The sequence below is a fragment of the Globicephala melas genome, chromosome 6 (assembly GCF_963455315.2).
Source record: "Globicephala melas chromosome 6, mGloMel1.2, whole genome shotgun sequence".
Taxonomy (NCBI): Eukaryota; Metazoa; Chordata; class Mammalia; order Artiodactyla; family Delphinidae; genus Globicephala; species Globicephala melas.
Window position 1 is genome coordinate 66,057,827 of NC_083319.1, and position 13,835 is coordinate 66,071,661.

The following is a 13,835-nucleotide window of genomic DNA, read 5'->3' on the forward strand; positions in this document are numbered from 1 at the left end:
TAAGTCCCAGCTGTGTTGATGCTGAACTTCTTACACATGGCACACCAACGTCATTCTGACACACATACACATGCTTTGTAACAAGCTGCACCAGTCACTTGAGTTGAAATACCTGACTTGCTATATAAAACAAACTGTTACTCTCTGGTCTTTCCTCCAGCTCAGCTCTTCTCTGCTGTTTTGGAAGCAAACCAACAGCTTGTTAATGTTGACATCAGTGATGACTCCCTTCTGATTGGTGTCTGACACTGTCCAGCAATGCTGTTCAACAAGACCCTAGATAGAACCTAGGCACACGGAGGCCCCGTTTGCAGATCATTTTAACAAGATGTTCTTGTTTCCTGTTCCCACAAAAATCAATAACAGGATGACCTTCAATTTGAAATTCAAACCAATTAATTACCTGTTCTGTTGAAAATGTTGATATATGATTTGCCTAGAGAATTTCAATTATGAATAGATTATTTCTCTTAAAGAGCCCCTTCGAAAAATTTAGAAAGACACTGAAAACCTCATCTTATACAACATAAATGATGTTTTCTTGAAGCTCGTATACAATATTGGCCTTGTACGAATTAGTACGGGGAAGTTTTGCCTTGTGGTCCATCTCTTCCCCGTGACATCATAATCAATTGCCTGGTAAATTACTGCATTCCCACAAAGATTCAGGGCCAAGAATCCACTGCTTAAAGGTGAGATGAAAAGCCTTTTATAGTTGAATTCAGCTTTTCATATATACATCAGTGACTGACGCAAATCATGGGATTCTTCTCCAAATTTAGAAATCTCCCCTTCCTTCCCTAGAATCCTAAAATTCTTACTTTTCTACCTTTATTAAAAGTCTTTGTCCATTTTTTGTTTTGCTCATGTTTGATTTTTCTTTATATGTGGGTCATAAAAAGAAAAGCTATATACATCAAAACTCTCAGCACCAGAAATATATTTACTAAACTTTTTTTTTTTTTTTTTCCCCGGTACGCGGGCCTCTCACTGCTGCGGCCTCTCCCGTTGCGGAGCACAGGCTCCGGACGCGCAGGCTCAGCGGTCATGGCTCACGGGCCCAGCTGCTCCGCAGCATGTGGGATCTTCCCGGACCGGGGCACGAACCCGCATCCCCTGCATCGGCAGGCGGACCCGCAACCACTGCGCCACCAGGGAAGCCCTAAACTTTTTTCAAATTGTGAAAAAAAATGAAGAATTCGGTCTCATCCCAGTGGGGAATTCCCAAGATGAATGCTCACATGCAATGAAACTATTATCTTCATCCTTGAAAATATTACCTAAAACAGAGGTTTCTATCTGGCAGCCAGTAGGCTGAATATAGCCTACAGATGAGTTTTGTTTGGACCACACACTTTTAAAAACATTTGAAAAGGTTGCCAAGATTTAAAAATCAGGAGATTCTGACATAAAAATCTAGATTTCTGACTTCCCATTTAAAAAAAAAAAAGAGAGAGATGAGGAAGACCTCACAGCATTGGGCCTTGCATTCCCACCTGGCAACAACCGGTTAGAGCTGGGGAGCTGCTACCTCACTGTGGTTGACACAAGAGCCTTCTGGTCCACCACAGTCCCCATCAGAGTCACACCTCTTGCTTTGTTTACCTTACTTCCTCATGGCCCTTTTGGGCACCTCCTGATCTTTAAAATGCCATACTACTCCAAAGAGGGTTTACAGAGTTTGTGGAAGAAAAAGAGAAGGGTGTCTTCTCTTTCTTATTTCATGGGCTTACACAATGTAAAACAGTGGGTAGATTTTACTTCAAAATATAGTTGTTCAATCAAACATCAAGTGCAAAGCAAACTGCTTTTCCTAATTAAAAAAATTTGTAAAGCAAATCCAAAACTGATGATCTTGTCTTACACAGTGGTTCAACAAAACATTTACACTAGTTTTCAATCAACCACATTCTTCTCTGCAGCCCAGAAAACGTGCTCAGGTCAAACTGTTACTGAGCTCTACATCCATTTTGCTCCTTCACATGTTAACACTTCTGCACTTCCTTTCTTGAACGATCATATACTTAAGTGAAAACTGACCCTAATATGAAAATAGAATACATCTTCAAGGTAAATTTTAAAAGTCAACATTTAGAATGCATGAATATTATCATAGCAAATACTCATCTTTACTGGCTCCACATGTATGCCACAATCTGACATTTATACTTATATTAAATAGACATTATTGCAGGTTCAAATGACCCCAAAAGTCATGGCATATTTCTTTAAAAATGATTATTACCTAAAAGCAGATGTCTATGACAAAGTCACCATGCACTTCTATTTGCTTTTTTTCTTAACTGGAAGCAAGTGCAAGGAGAAAGTCTTTTCTAGTTCACTATTTCCAATTAACCACAACAATATAGTTCTTCTATCTATTAACAGAGTTTACAAACAAATTAGAAATACCCTGTTTAGCAGAGGAAAGTATCCTTTCCCTTCATCAAAGGATATCAACAGGCTATCTCTGCTGTACCGTATGGTTCAGAATGCACTAAATATGCTATGACCAGCCATATTCCAACTTATGAAAAAGAAAAAAATGTAAATCAACTTTAGGAGAGTGTTTGCAAATTATGTTTCATCATTGGCCCACATTCTTGAAAGATTATTTTTAATTAGGTGTTTCCTTCCTATCAGAGAGGCATTTTTCTTCCAGTTTCACCTTAAGAAAGTAACCCTTGAACACATACCAAATTTACTTCACAATCAAACTTTAATCCCCAAAATCTCTTGATTCTTAACAACTTGAACAACTTTAAGTAAACAGTTCACAAAATCATAGTGATCATACTGCATTCCTTAACACCCAGTTGACTAGGAAAAGAGAAAATGCCATAAGTATGAGTTCCATAGTCTCAGGCCCGATAGCTGAACAACAATGTGATATACTCCTTTTGGGAAGCATTTTTCCTTAATATCCCTTATGTTTGAAATTTGAGCAATTAGAAGCAGACACCTGGAACTCAATTATTAATTTACCTCTCCCCACCCATTTTACACTTCTTTTGAAACCATCTCTTAAGGTGCTTCTTAAAGAGATGACCCCATGGGATAGCATGCATGTAACGGTTCACATTATTTTCTTTAAAACATCTTGGTATAATCTAAGACTAAACTTATTCTCTTTCTTCTTTAAGAGCATCCCTTTAGAAAAATTTTTAAATTTCTCAAATGACTAATGAGTAAAATGGTAAAAAACAAAAATTAAAACAAGAGTTCTAGGAAAAGTATTGATATAATTCACCACATTCATGTTGATTTATCTACTATAACATTTTAGAAAGGGGAATTTTATGGAAAAACACAGTTAATTCCCATCCATGATGACCAAAGTTTTAAAATTTTCTCCTCAGATTCACATGGCAGCTGACTGCAAATACATAAAACAGTTCTAGAAGACTCCTGATTTGTTTATTTTTGTTTGCACTTTATTGTGTTAAGATAAAAAATAAAGCATGAGGTAATGAATGTTTAATATTCTTTAATCTATATTCTATGGGGATGAAGGTATTCCATTCACTTCTTTCTATGAATCACTGATTTCTAGGAAAGGGTATCTCAAACTAGGCTTACACTGAGGCGCATTTCAACATTCTACATTTGTTTTAAAAAAAGAGAGAGAGAGAGAGAGACCAAAAGTACAGGCATACCACCACACAAAGAACACTGGGTCATCAGCATAATCAGAAGGCAGGCAGCAGTCGGTTTACAAAGAAGTTATTAAAAATAGTTATCTGCACAAGTAAAAATTAGCACTTCTCTCTTTTAACCAAAAGGGTTTTTTTTTTTTAATATAATGAGCATCCAAGCTTCTCTGGTCATGAGAAAACCTGGAATATATTATACAAGCATGAATGTGGCCCAGGAAGCAGTATATGAGATGTGCTAGCTATCGACAGATTAACACTTCATTTTCATTACTCTAATCTCACCACAGGCTGTGAAGACTCTTTTTTTCCTATGTGAACAACAATGGTGCAAGAAAAACCAAGCTGACAGGCAGGCGGGGTTCATTAAATGCACAAGGCCTTTATTCCCATAACACGTCTCACCTATATGAAGCCAGGGTTCGGGCTCCCATGCTGGCTACTGAAACAAGCTCTCCCAGATGTTGGACTTCTCTCTCGATCCCTTCCTACTTCATTTATAATAAACGTCAAAAAATAGAGTCAAAATGGAAAAATTCTTTTTCACAAGGAACTCCGTTTAACAGACAATAGGATTGGTAAGATATTTTAAGATTTATTCAGTCCCCGGTTACTTTCCAAAGTTGTCCAAGAAAACAAAAAAGAAGTGGTTGGGAAGGGAAATGATGAGATGTTTGAAGTTCGAGTCAGAGTCTAATCTTGGTATCTCCATCTCAGTTTAGTTCTAACTCATTTGAGGATAACTGCAGTTTTTCACTGGTTGAAAATGGCAATTTACAAAGTAAGACTCAATCAAGCTATTTCCCAATGAATGACACTGAGCTTCCCCAAAAAGCTATCCTCAAGGAGCCAAAAGGCTACAAAGTAAGGAATCATTAAAATGACATTCCTAACATGAGGAATTCCTTTTTTAGGGTGAGCTATCCATACACTCATTGCATTTGAGGCAGCCACCGCCCAAACCTCAACAAACCTAGAAATGAATCACTTAATTCCTACAACCAACCAAAGGACAGGTGTACACTTCCTGCCTGTCTGTGCACCACATACAAACGCACTACCATGTGACACTGTGGGGTTTTAAATTTTTTCTATAGCAAGACAGTAAGTCTTTCCACAAAGTCTACAACAGGGCTTTGGTTTTGGTTCTTTCTGGTACTCTAATATTTATACCTAAAAAAAAAAAAAAGAATAAAAGAAAAGCAGTATTAGATAGAGCCACAAATAACCTACCTGACTCTTATGTTCTGACACGAGGTCAACAAGAAGGCAACTTCATAAATATGCTCAGTGTATAATTACCGTCCCATTTCTTGCAAGTGGCCTCCCAGTCATGTCCACTGCCCTCCAGCACTGGCAGAGGGCACAGGAGTGGGCAGTTTTCTTTACCTATGCCTGATTAGGTGCCCCAAATAGCCATCCTAATGATTTAAGTCAATGAAATCTTTCTTGCTTAAATTTTAATGGAAGAAAAAAAAATTTTTTTAAACCCTAGTGATGAACGTTCTCATTTTAATATTAGTTGTGTTATTACGTTAAGCCAGCTGAAAGTAAGTGTTTTCGGCATGTAAAATATTCATTATCCTGAAATTTTTCTTTTTAAACTCCCCGTTCAGGTACTCTCTGATCATCAAGTATGAGTCCTGAAGAACTGTCTAGAAAACAAATAGCCACTAAAAGACACCTTAATAAAGTTGAAAAATTCATGACAGTCACACAAAAGCACAGCAGGTCCAGGACTGGAAGCTGTGTCTTTCCCATGTAGAATAATATTTTCTAATCTTGTCCATTTTAACAGTCTCTCAGCTGTGTAGGACAATGAGTTAAAATTTATTAAATACAGAACAGTAGTGAATCCTCCTCATTGTGTTATGTATACTGCATGCTTTCAATTTCAATTTTTAATGTCACCCATTAATATCAGTCCTGCCACGACTTCTTTTTTAAATGTTCCAGTTAGCTCTTATTAACTTCAGTTTGTCTCAAAGAGTCATACCTTCAACCTATCGATGGAAAACTTTACGCGTTTTCCTTCTAACAAAATGCTCTCTTGCGCAGACGTAAGTGTAACCGCACAAAATGATAAAGCCAAGAATTACTTAAAAAAAAAAAAGAAAAAGAGAAAAGCAAAATCTCTATTCAGCTAAGTACCTTCTTACACGGTGAAGGATCCAACTGAACTGCCTTTCAGCGCCTTTGAATGATAAGCCTGGGCCCTTGGTAACACATTTTTATCAAGCCCAGACTTAGAGAACCCTTACAGAACAGAACTCGGGACAGTCCTCCTGTCAGCACCTCCACAATGAGGACCACATCTGAGAGTGGCACCTCTTTCCCATCCCTCTGCCAGAGCGAGATACTGCCTTTTAATTCCTTTATATTAGGGCAAACAGACCCAGTGAAAGTAAGGAGAAATCCAGAAAAAGAAAAAAGAGGGGAAAGGAAAATAAAGTAAGAAATTAGGTCTTTGGGAACGGAAATAGGAAGAAAGAACAGCCTAACCATGTATTCAGGTATTTAGGTCATTAAGTAAATGGCCGCCAGCACAACAGACTTAAAGCATCCCCCTCTCAACAACACACAAACCCTAAAGACAGTAGCAAAATAACACTGCAGTCTAAGAATACTGAGTAAATAAGATGTCAGCTATGCTCAAAAGAATCCGTGCTACAATGAGTAACTTCCTACTGTTCAAGATTATTTTCATTTTCTTAACAGAAATGAAAAACTGATGAGCTTAATTCAAGAAAAACAAAAGGATATTATTTTGTTGTTAAAGGATCAATTCATTTTTTTAATTGGAATGATGATTAATAAGCTGAGAATTTGATTTCTACGTTAGCCAGTTTGAATAATGCACTGTTTCTCCACAAGCATTTCCATTAAGAAAGGCTCTGTGGATGAAGAAATGATACAGCTCTTCCTCTCTTCTCCTGATCTCTGACTCTGTGGCATGAAATGCTTCCCAGAGCGTTTGAACAGAACAACACCGCATACCGCCCTCACCCAAATGAACTCTAGTCATAAATTTTTCACCTTAGGGTTTGAATGTACACTATGAAATTTGCTAGGCTTCCTACAGGGAATGTACAAATTAAAAAAGAATCAATACTTTTATTTTTCCTAGTCTCTAAATTTCTTTTAAAACTGGGGAGGGAGAAGGCAGTACAGGTCATGCTCAGTGAGGAGATGGGAGTACGTCGGATGTCACCGCCCCAGGCATCATTTTCCGGACGTCATCTGTACATATTAAAACTTCCTGGAGCTTGAGTTGTTCAGAAAGTTTTTCATCTTATTTTTTTCGCCTGTTTACAGTTGTATCTTACAGGAAAAATCTCCTTCTTCTACACAATGTCTTGCTTGTATGTCAGGATAGAAAGGCTGCTATGCCTGAATTATGCCTCTTTTCCCTTATTTCTCTAAAGCTTAAAAATAGATGTCGAAGTTCCTTGAAAGGGTTTTTGACTCCCTTCCTCCTTCTCTCTCTGGTCCTTAAGTAGACGAGGATCACCAAGCAAAATGTGGAAGCCAGCTGCTTTTTGGGAAATAAAAATGGCATCAGCTTCGGCAGACAGGGGTGAGATCAATCATTTCCTATGATCCCCAAACAATCTTCTCTCTGACCAAGGCCTGGAAAAGGTAGTTGTGTAGCGGCAAAAACATACCACGAGAGGGACAAGAGGATTTTCACATGGTGAAGAATTCATTCCACGCACAGAACAACCCGGGCTCCAAACCTCACATGAAAGGAAATCTTGTAACCATTATATTCCATGTTCTTTGGATAGTAACAAGCAGGGAGTCCCAGAAAAAAATTCTCTCACTGAAAAAGTCACCCCACGATTCACTCTCTTCTCCCTGCTACCACGAAGTTCCCTGACAATATTCCGTGGGAAAAAAGGAGTTAACTCCTAGTTCATTTCCAACACAATGATTCAAATTGTGGACACAAGCTAGAAGTAAATTCCAGTTTCTTGTCTCATTCCTTTAGATACATACATATATGTGTGTGTGTGTGTGTGTGTGTGTGTGTGTGTGCATATTCTAATCTCAAGCATCCCAAGTTCAGAAAATACCTCTTAGGCTGTACAGAGTCATTAGCTATTCATGTTTATAGGGAAAGTCCTGTGGAAAGCTTTGCAGACTGATGAAGGCAGGTGCCCAATCTAACTTTTAAGTGTGTGTCAGGCATATAAGGTGGGGAGACAGAAGCACTAGAATTTTTGTTTTTCGCTGAAGTGGATGACGCCAGCTCACTATCTGTAACGGCCTGCTCCTTTGGAATCAGCTCCCCGTGTCACCATGACCTAGCAAACTGGAATGCTTTCACTATCACTGGAGTCCTTGCAATCCTGCTTTGGCTGTGACCCGTTCACTTTTGCCCCAACTTCTCCGAGATGCCTTACTCAGCATCTAATTAGTTAGGGAGGATTTGCCGCGGCTCTTAACCCTGACACAGAGTGGGAGGATGTGCTGCTGTGGGAGCCCAAATCTGTCCTGTCACTCCATTAATCAGATTTCCATAAAGCCACGCATGAACAACAGAATTTATCAGTGAGTGTTCAGATACACTCATAAATGCAATTATAAAAAAATACCTACAATTATAGAGATAAGATAGCTGCACCTTTAGGGATTGATTTTTCGACTGTGGTTACTCGACTCACCTTAGCAAAAGGCTTTATAAATTACACACACACACACACACACACACACACACACACACACACACACAGTCCCAAGGAGCAGACGACAGAAACGTGAGAAAAGTAATTTCAAAATGATCACCTACTATGTTCCAACTCACTTAATGTACTGTGGTGAAAATAAACTTGAAATTTGCACACAGATTTTTAATATATACCAATATATACCACACACATCTGAGAATACGTTTGTGCCTGATCTGCTTTTACACATATGTAAACACCACAGATAAGGCCTGCTACTTTCCCCTCCCTCGCATTACAAATTACACAGTGCCTGTTAAGTGAAGTCTGCATGTTATACGTAGACTTACAAAGTATAGGCCAGCACACAGGTACCTGTCTCTATGCTATAATTTGTATTTTAACAATTATCCACATATTCCTATTTTAGTGTTCCATTATAAGAATGGATGATAAGAATTCTATATGAACATATGTCTACAGTTAAGACTTCAAAATAAAACACATTATCACTCAAATTAGAGAGGGGAACTAAATTGGAGGTAGCAGCCTACCGATTCAACAAGCTGAAATTACATGCCTCCTAGTATAATATAAATATTTATTTTAGCATCATGACCGTAAGTTTGGTCAATTTAATCCTTTTTTACTAAGACATGATTACTAAAACACACCGACTGTAAGAAGGGGAGTAAAAAGGGAGGAGGAAAAGTGCAGAAACCTAGGGATGCATGATGCCTGGCAGTGAAAGTCATTTTCAAAGACCATTAACTATCAACTGCTTTACTCAGGTCTCTGGTTAAATAAGAATATACATCCTCTGTTAAAAGGGACAGGAGGGCTGCACGACTGGGACAGAGTTTAGAATAAAAATGTATTGTACAAATTAGAAAGAAGCAGCAAACCGCGATATACAATTAGGCATCTGACTTGTAAGAAACACTGTCTATGTGCCTTTTAAACTGTTAATGAATAAACATTCAAATTATTTGGCGGGGGGGCAGGGGCAGGTAGGAAGTCAGACAAAACCACCATTTCCACTTGAAAATATAGATTCAACCAACGGAAACTGTGTTTGCCTATATGAATAGAAAGAACTAAAAGACTACTGGGAGAAAAATTCATTTCAAACCTGCTTTTAAATGGATTCCAGCAATGTTATTATATGTTTCTGACAATATATTTTATTTATCATTTCTCTGAAATGGGCTAGATTTTATATTAGTGAGAAAGTTTGCTTGACTCTGTCCTATCTCTGGTGAGCAGACGCTCTGGTATTAATGTAAATCACTGATTTAATTTTTAGCTTTCTTGGTTTGCCCCTCACCTATCTAGGAAATGATTTCTCTGGTGATAACTAACACATCATGCTAATGAGACAATCTAATGCACAATAGAAAAATGTCACTACTAATAATATTTGCATGAAGTTAAATAAAGCAACTGTAGGATAATGTCAGACAGTTGTTCTTTAACAAGACACAGTTTCACAATGAAATTATGTTGTTAATTTTGTTACATCATTGGGTGAATCCTAAATTACTACATAATGATGCACAGAGTCATTTATAATTCTAACTTAGTATTTCACTCGTGTCTGAAAAGAGACCTTATTAAGGGATCCACATCTTATTTGAAACAGGTTAAATATACCTCACTAATAATAAAAGGTACATGCCTCTAGTAATGTGTAAAAGTGTGGGCTCTAGCCCTTTACCTGCTATGGTTTCATTTCTGAAAAGATTTCAAAATATATTAGACTACTGCATCCCTTGAGGTAGCTACAAAAATTTTATTTGCTCTTCTCTCACATGCACAAAAGATTTACAGAAATCGAAAAATCACCATTTAAAGCCTGATTAAAAACAACAACAACAACTTCCAAAAGCAGTCCTGATTTTGTGCTTTTAACAGTACTTTGTGAGGTTAAAACGGGTAAAATAACATTCTGGACTCTAGAAGATGAGCAAAGGGTTTCTGGTTATTCTCGACCTGTCACTGATCAAAGTGACCCAAAGAAGAACTCCCTTTACAAAAGTCAAGAGTCATGCCCTTTAAGGTTACCAAATATCTGTCTGTATGGAAAAATATTATCCTTTTTGAAAACATCATACTCAAATACAGGAGAAAAATGTAGAGAGGCAGGAAAATGCAGTCAAATTGTCATATCTCAAACTTTAGGGGAACAGACTTAGTTCCACCAAATCTAAATTGGCTTCAGATTGTGGTATCTTTTTTGTTAGAATTACACAGACTGAAGATTTACATATTAGCAGATCTAACTTTGCTCATACAAAACAAAAGACAAAGATTTTCATAACCCTACTTCCTAAATTACTCATAGAAGATACAACCCTAGAATACTAAATTTCAGTATTCATGAGCTATTTCACACTCTTAAGTTTTGCTGTAGTTAAATACTACAGATGGTGAATTTTCTATAACTCAGTTTTAAAACCTGCTAGTCAGTCTTTTCTAATATTTAAAGAAACGGTCAGGTGAATCCTAGTTTTTCTTATTACAGAAAACTTTGAAATAAAAAATATACCCAATAAATTGTATTCATTTCATGAGCTAAGTCAATTTTTTCTTAGAAATTAAAATAATCATAATATAGAAAAAACATCTCTATGCCTTAGAAATACAAAATTCTGCAGACTTGATTAAACTGGACAAACTTTTACCTGTAGTAAGACAAAAGCTGGCTTAAGGTGTATACTGAGACTAGTATTCCTTGAAACTGTTGGCTTTGCGAGATATCTTCCTTGCTCTGGCACATACACACATACACACACACACACACACACACACACACACACACACTCTGAATCAGCATTGCCAATGAACTATAGGTCAGGAAAATAAACATATTAAACATGTACAGCACATATATTTTTAGATTTACACAGTTTCAATTTAAGTTTACACAATATTTATACAAACTAAAATGTCATCCTAAAGGAGAAAAAAAAAACCATGTAAACTCATACCCTCTTTCACATGCTTTCCAAAAATGCAGAGGAGGTTAAGCATTTAATAACCACGACAGGAGAAAAAAGAGGGGGAGGGGAGTCTCCAATTACTTCAAAACCAAAAAATAAAGAAAATATATAAAATATAGTGAAATCACTACACTTTTTTAAATTGTGATTTTCTCCCTTGATTGTACTACTCTGTTTAGTAAATAGTATAATTAATATTATATAGTTTCATACAGCACCCATGATGCATAAATTACTTCCCTATATTTCTACTCTTTTCATATTATCACTGATGCTCACTTTCACACATACATGCACATAGGTACACACAAAAGAGACTTTTATACACCCACAGAGTGAAACAGCTGGATCAAAGACATCATAATGGCTCAGCTGTACAAGTTTCTGTCTCTGAGCAATTTCAATTTATTTTCCTAACTTTGATCCATCATTTATATAATTTACTTTTATTTGTTTTTTAGCTAAAATGTTTTCCACGACTTAAAGTCTCCTTAGATTCAAATCTACTTGGAAATGGGCTAGTGCCAAAGAAGCAATCTAACACCATCTATGTGGTTCAATAGCCATTTATCAATTGATCATTATCTCTATCTGGTTTTATTAACTCTTTTCTAGCTAGAGGGAGACCTAAACCAATCTTCCCTTTCAAAACACACACACACACACACGACCTCCACGAACTCAAGAAAACCCTGAATATGACACCTAATTTTTAAAGTGCCAGGACAAGTTATTTGGTCCTAAGGTCAGTGAAAACACACTCTGTGTTCCAACCACAAAAACAGCCACCCAGGCAGGGACGTGCCTCAGAAATACACCTCTCAAAGCACTCGGCAACTCCAAGGAGTATCTCTGGGAGGAAATGAACTTTTTAACTTGCAAGAATGGGAAACTGCACATAAAGAGTTGCATATTGGGTTTGTGTTGATTGCATTTAAATCCCAGCTTACTGTATCAGCAGTAATCAGGGTCCCTCTACAGGATATGTCAAAATACACCTTATTCAAATGTATTTATCCTATCTAGAACTGTGTGATACAGCTGTTCTCTAGCTAAATGCTGCAAAGCGCTGGCTCTCTGCACTATCTTTCGCAGATCTATTTCTAAACTTGCGGTAGTCTCCAGCCTGGCAAACTGCTTTCTTTCCTTCTTTACCAATACTTTAAAAATCGAATTAACTGAATAAAGTATTTAGTTCTCATGAACTTCTACAAAAAAAAACAGGTTTTTTAAAAAAGAACGCAGCTGCAGTATTTTTTTTAAATGAGTGGAGCACTATCCATTTTCTAACGACCTCCATCTACTTAAAATCCCAGTGAACTCGTCAGTAATACTTTCGTGCTGTGCGGAGGGTAGTATCATACTAACTCTTGCTGGTGGAGGCTTTTGAAAAGACGTGTCTGGGAGGGAGGCACCAGGGAACTTCCCTCCCTCGCTTGAGCACAGTCCAAGATGAAAGTTTCTGGGTTGTTTCCCTTCGCTTCCTCTCCCCCTCGCTCCCCCTCGGAGCCGCAGAGCCAGTGATTGTGCAAGAGGAGCCGGGCGCGCGGGGTGCGTAGGTACCACCGAGCGCACGGTACGTAGTACGAGCCGCGGACTCCGCTGATTAATGAGCAGTCGCCGGCGGCCTCGCGCGGACACGTCGGCTCTCCCCGCAGAGCCAGCGGCGGCGCAGCCGGCCAGCCCGAGGACGGCTCTGTGGAGGACGCCGAGGCTGCCCGAGTGTGAGTGCGTCGGCCGGTGGGCGGGCGGGCGGGAGCCGAGCGGGCGCTGCGGGAGCGAAGGGCGAGCGCGGAGGAGGCGGCAGCGGCGGCGGCACGGAGGAAGTGGGACCGCCGGTGGCTCAGCCCGCCACACACGCCGCCTCCACCCGCGCCCCTCGGCGCTGCCAGCGGCTCTTGCGCAGTATCCTCTCCCGGGCCGGGTCGGAGTCGAGCCGCTTCCAGCCCCGGGAAGTCCGTCGGGCAGGGCCGAGGGGCCCCTGCATTTCATGGCTGTGAGGTTGGTAAACCTACTCGGAGACAGCAGCCACTTGGATGAAGTGATCAATGCAGATAGAAAGATAACATGGGGCGGGGGTGGTGGTGGTGGTGGTGTTGTGGTTGTTTTTAATTTTTAACAGAAAACAAAGAAATAAATGAAGTCTTCCCCTGACCCAGGACCCAGGCTGGACTGTGAAACTTTGCCACAGATGCCTTTGCTTTCTTCTACTTCGGTATCCTTTCCCCCCTTTTCTTGTAAGTAGCCCTTAGGGAAGCCGTGAAGTAACCCTGCACGTTCCAATAACAGTTATGACATAACAGAACCCAACTACGAAGTGATCACAATTCAAAAATGTTTAGTAAGGAAAATACCAGAAACAAAAGTGCACATAACAATTCAAGGTTTCCTTTAAAAAAAAAAAATGAAAGTAACTTACCTGTTGGGACATTCTGAATAAGAGGTTAGTATCAGCGTTTTGCCATGTCCCCATGAACCCTGGTTCAGCCGGAGTCGTTCTGGTTCCGAAC

General features: G+C 38.9%; 1 protein-coding gene across 1 annotated transcript in view; it reads right to left on the reverse strand.

Moving 5' to 3' along the window:
- BNC2 (basonuclin zinc finger protein 2) overlaps positions 1–13,835 on the reverse strand; it is a 418,491-nt gene that overhangs the window by 272,293 nt on the left and 132,363 nt on the right. Inside the window, exon 2 of the mRNA XM_030840635.2 lies at positions 13,745–13,835. This exon is cut by the window's right edge and continues 110 nt beyond it. Within this exon, the coding sequence (XP_030696495.1) occupies positions 13,745–13,835 (91 nt within the window). The remainder of the gene's footprint in view (positions 1–13,744) is intronic.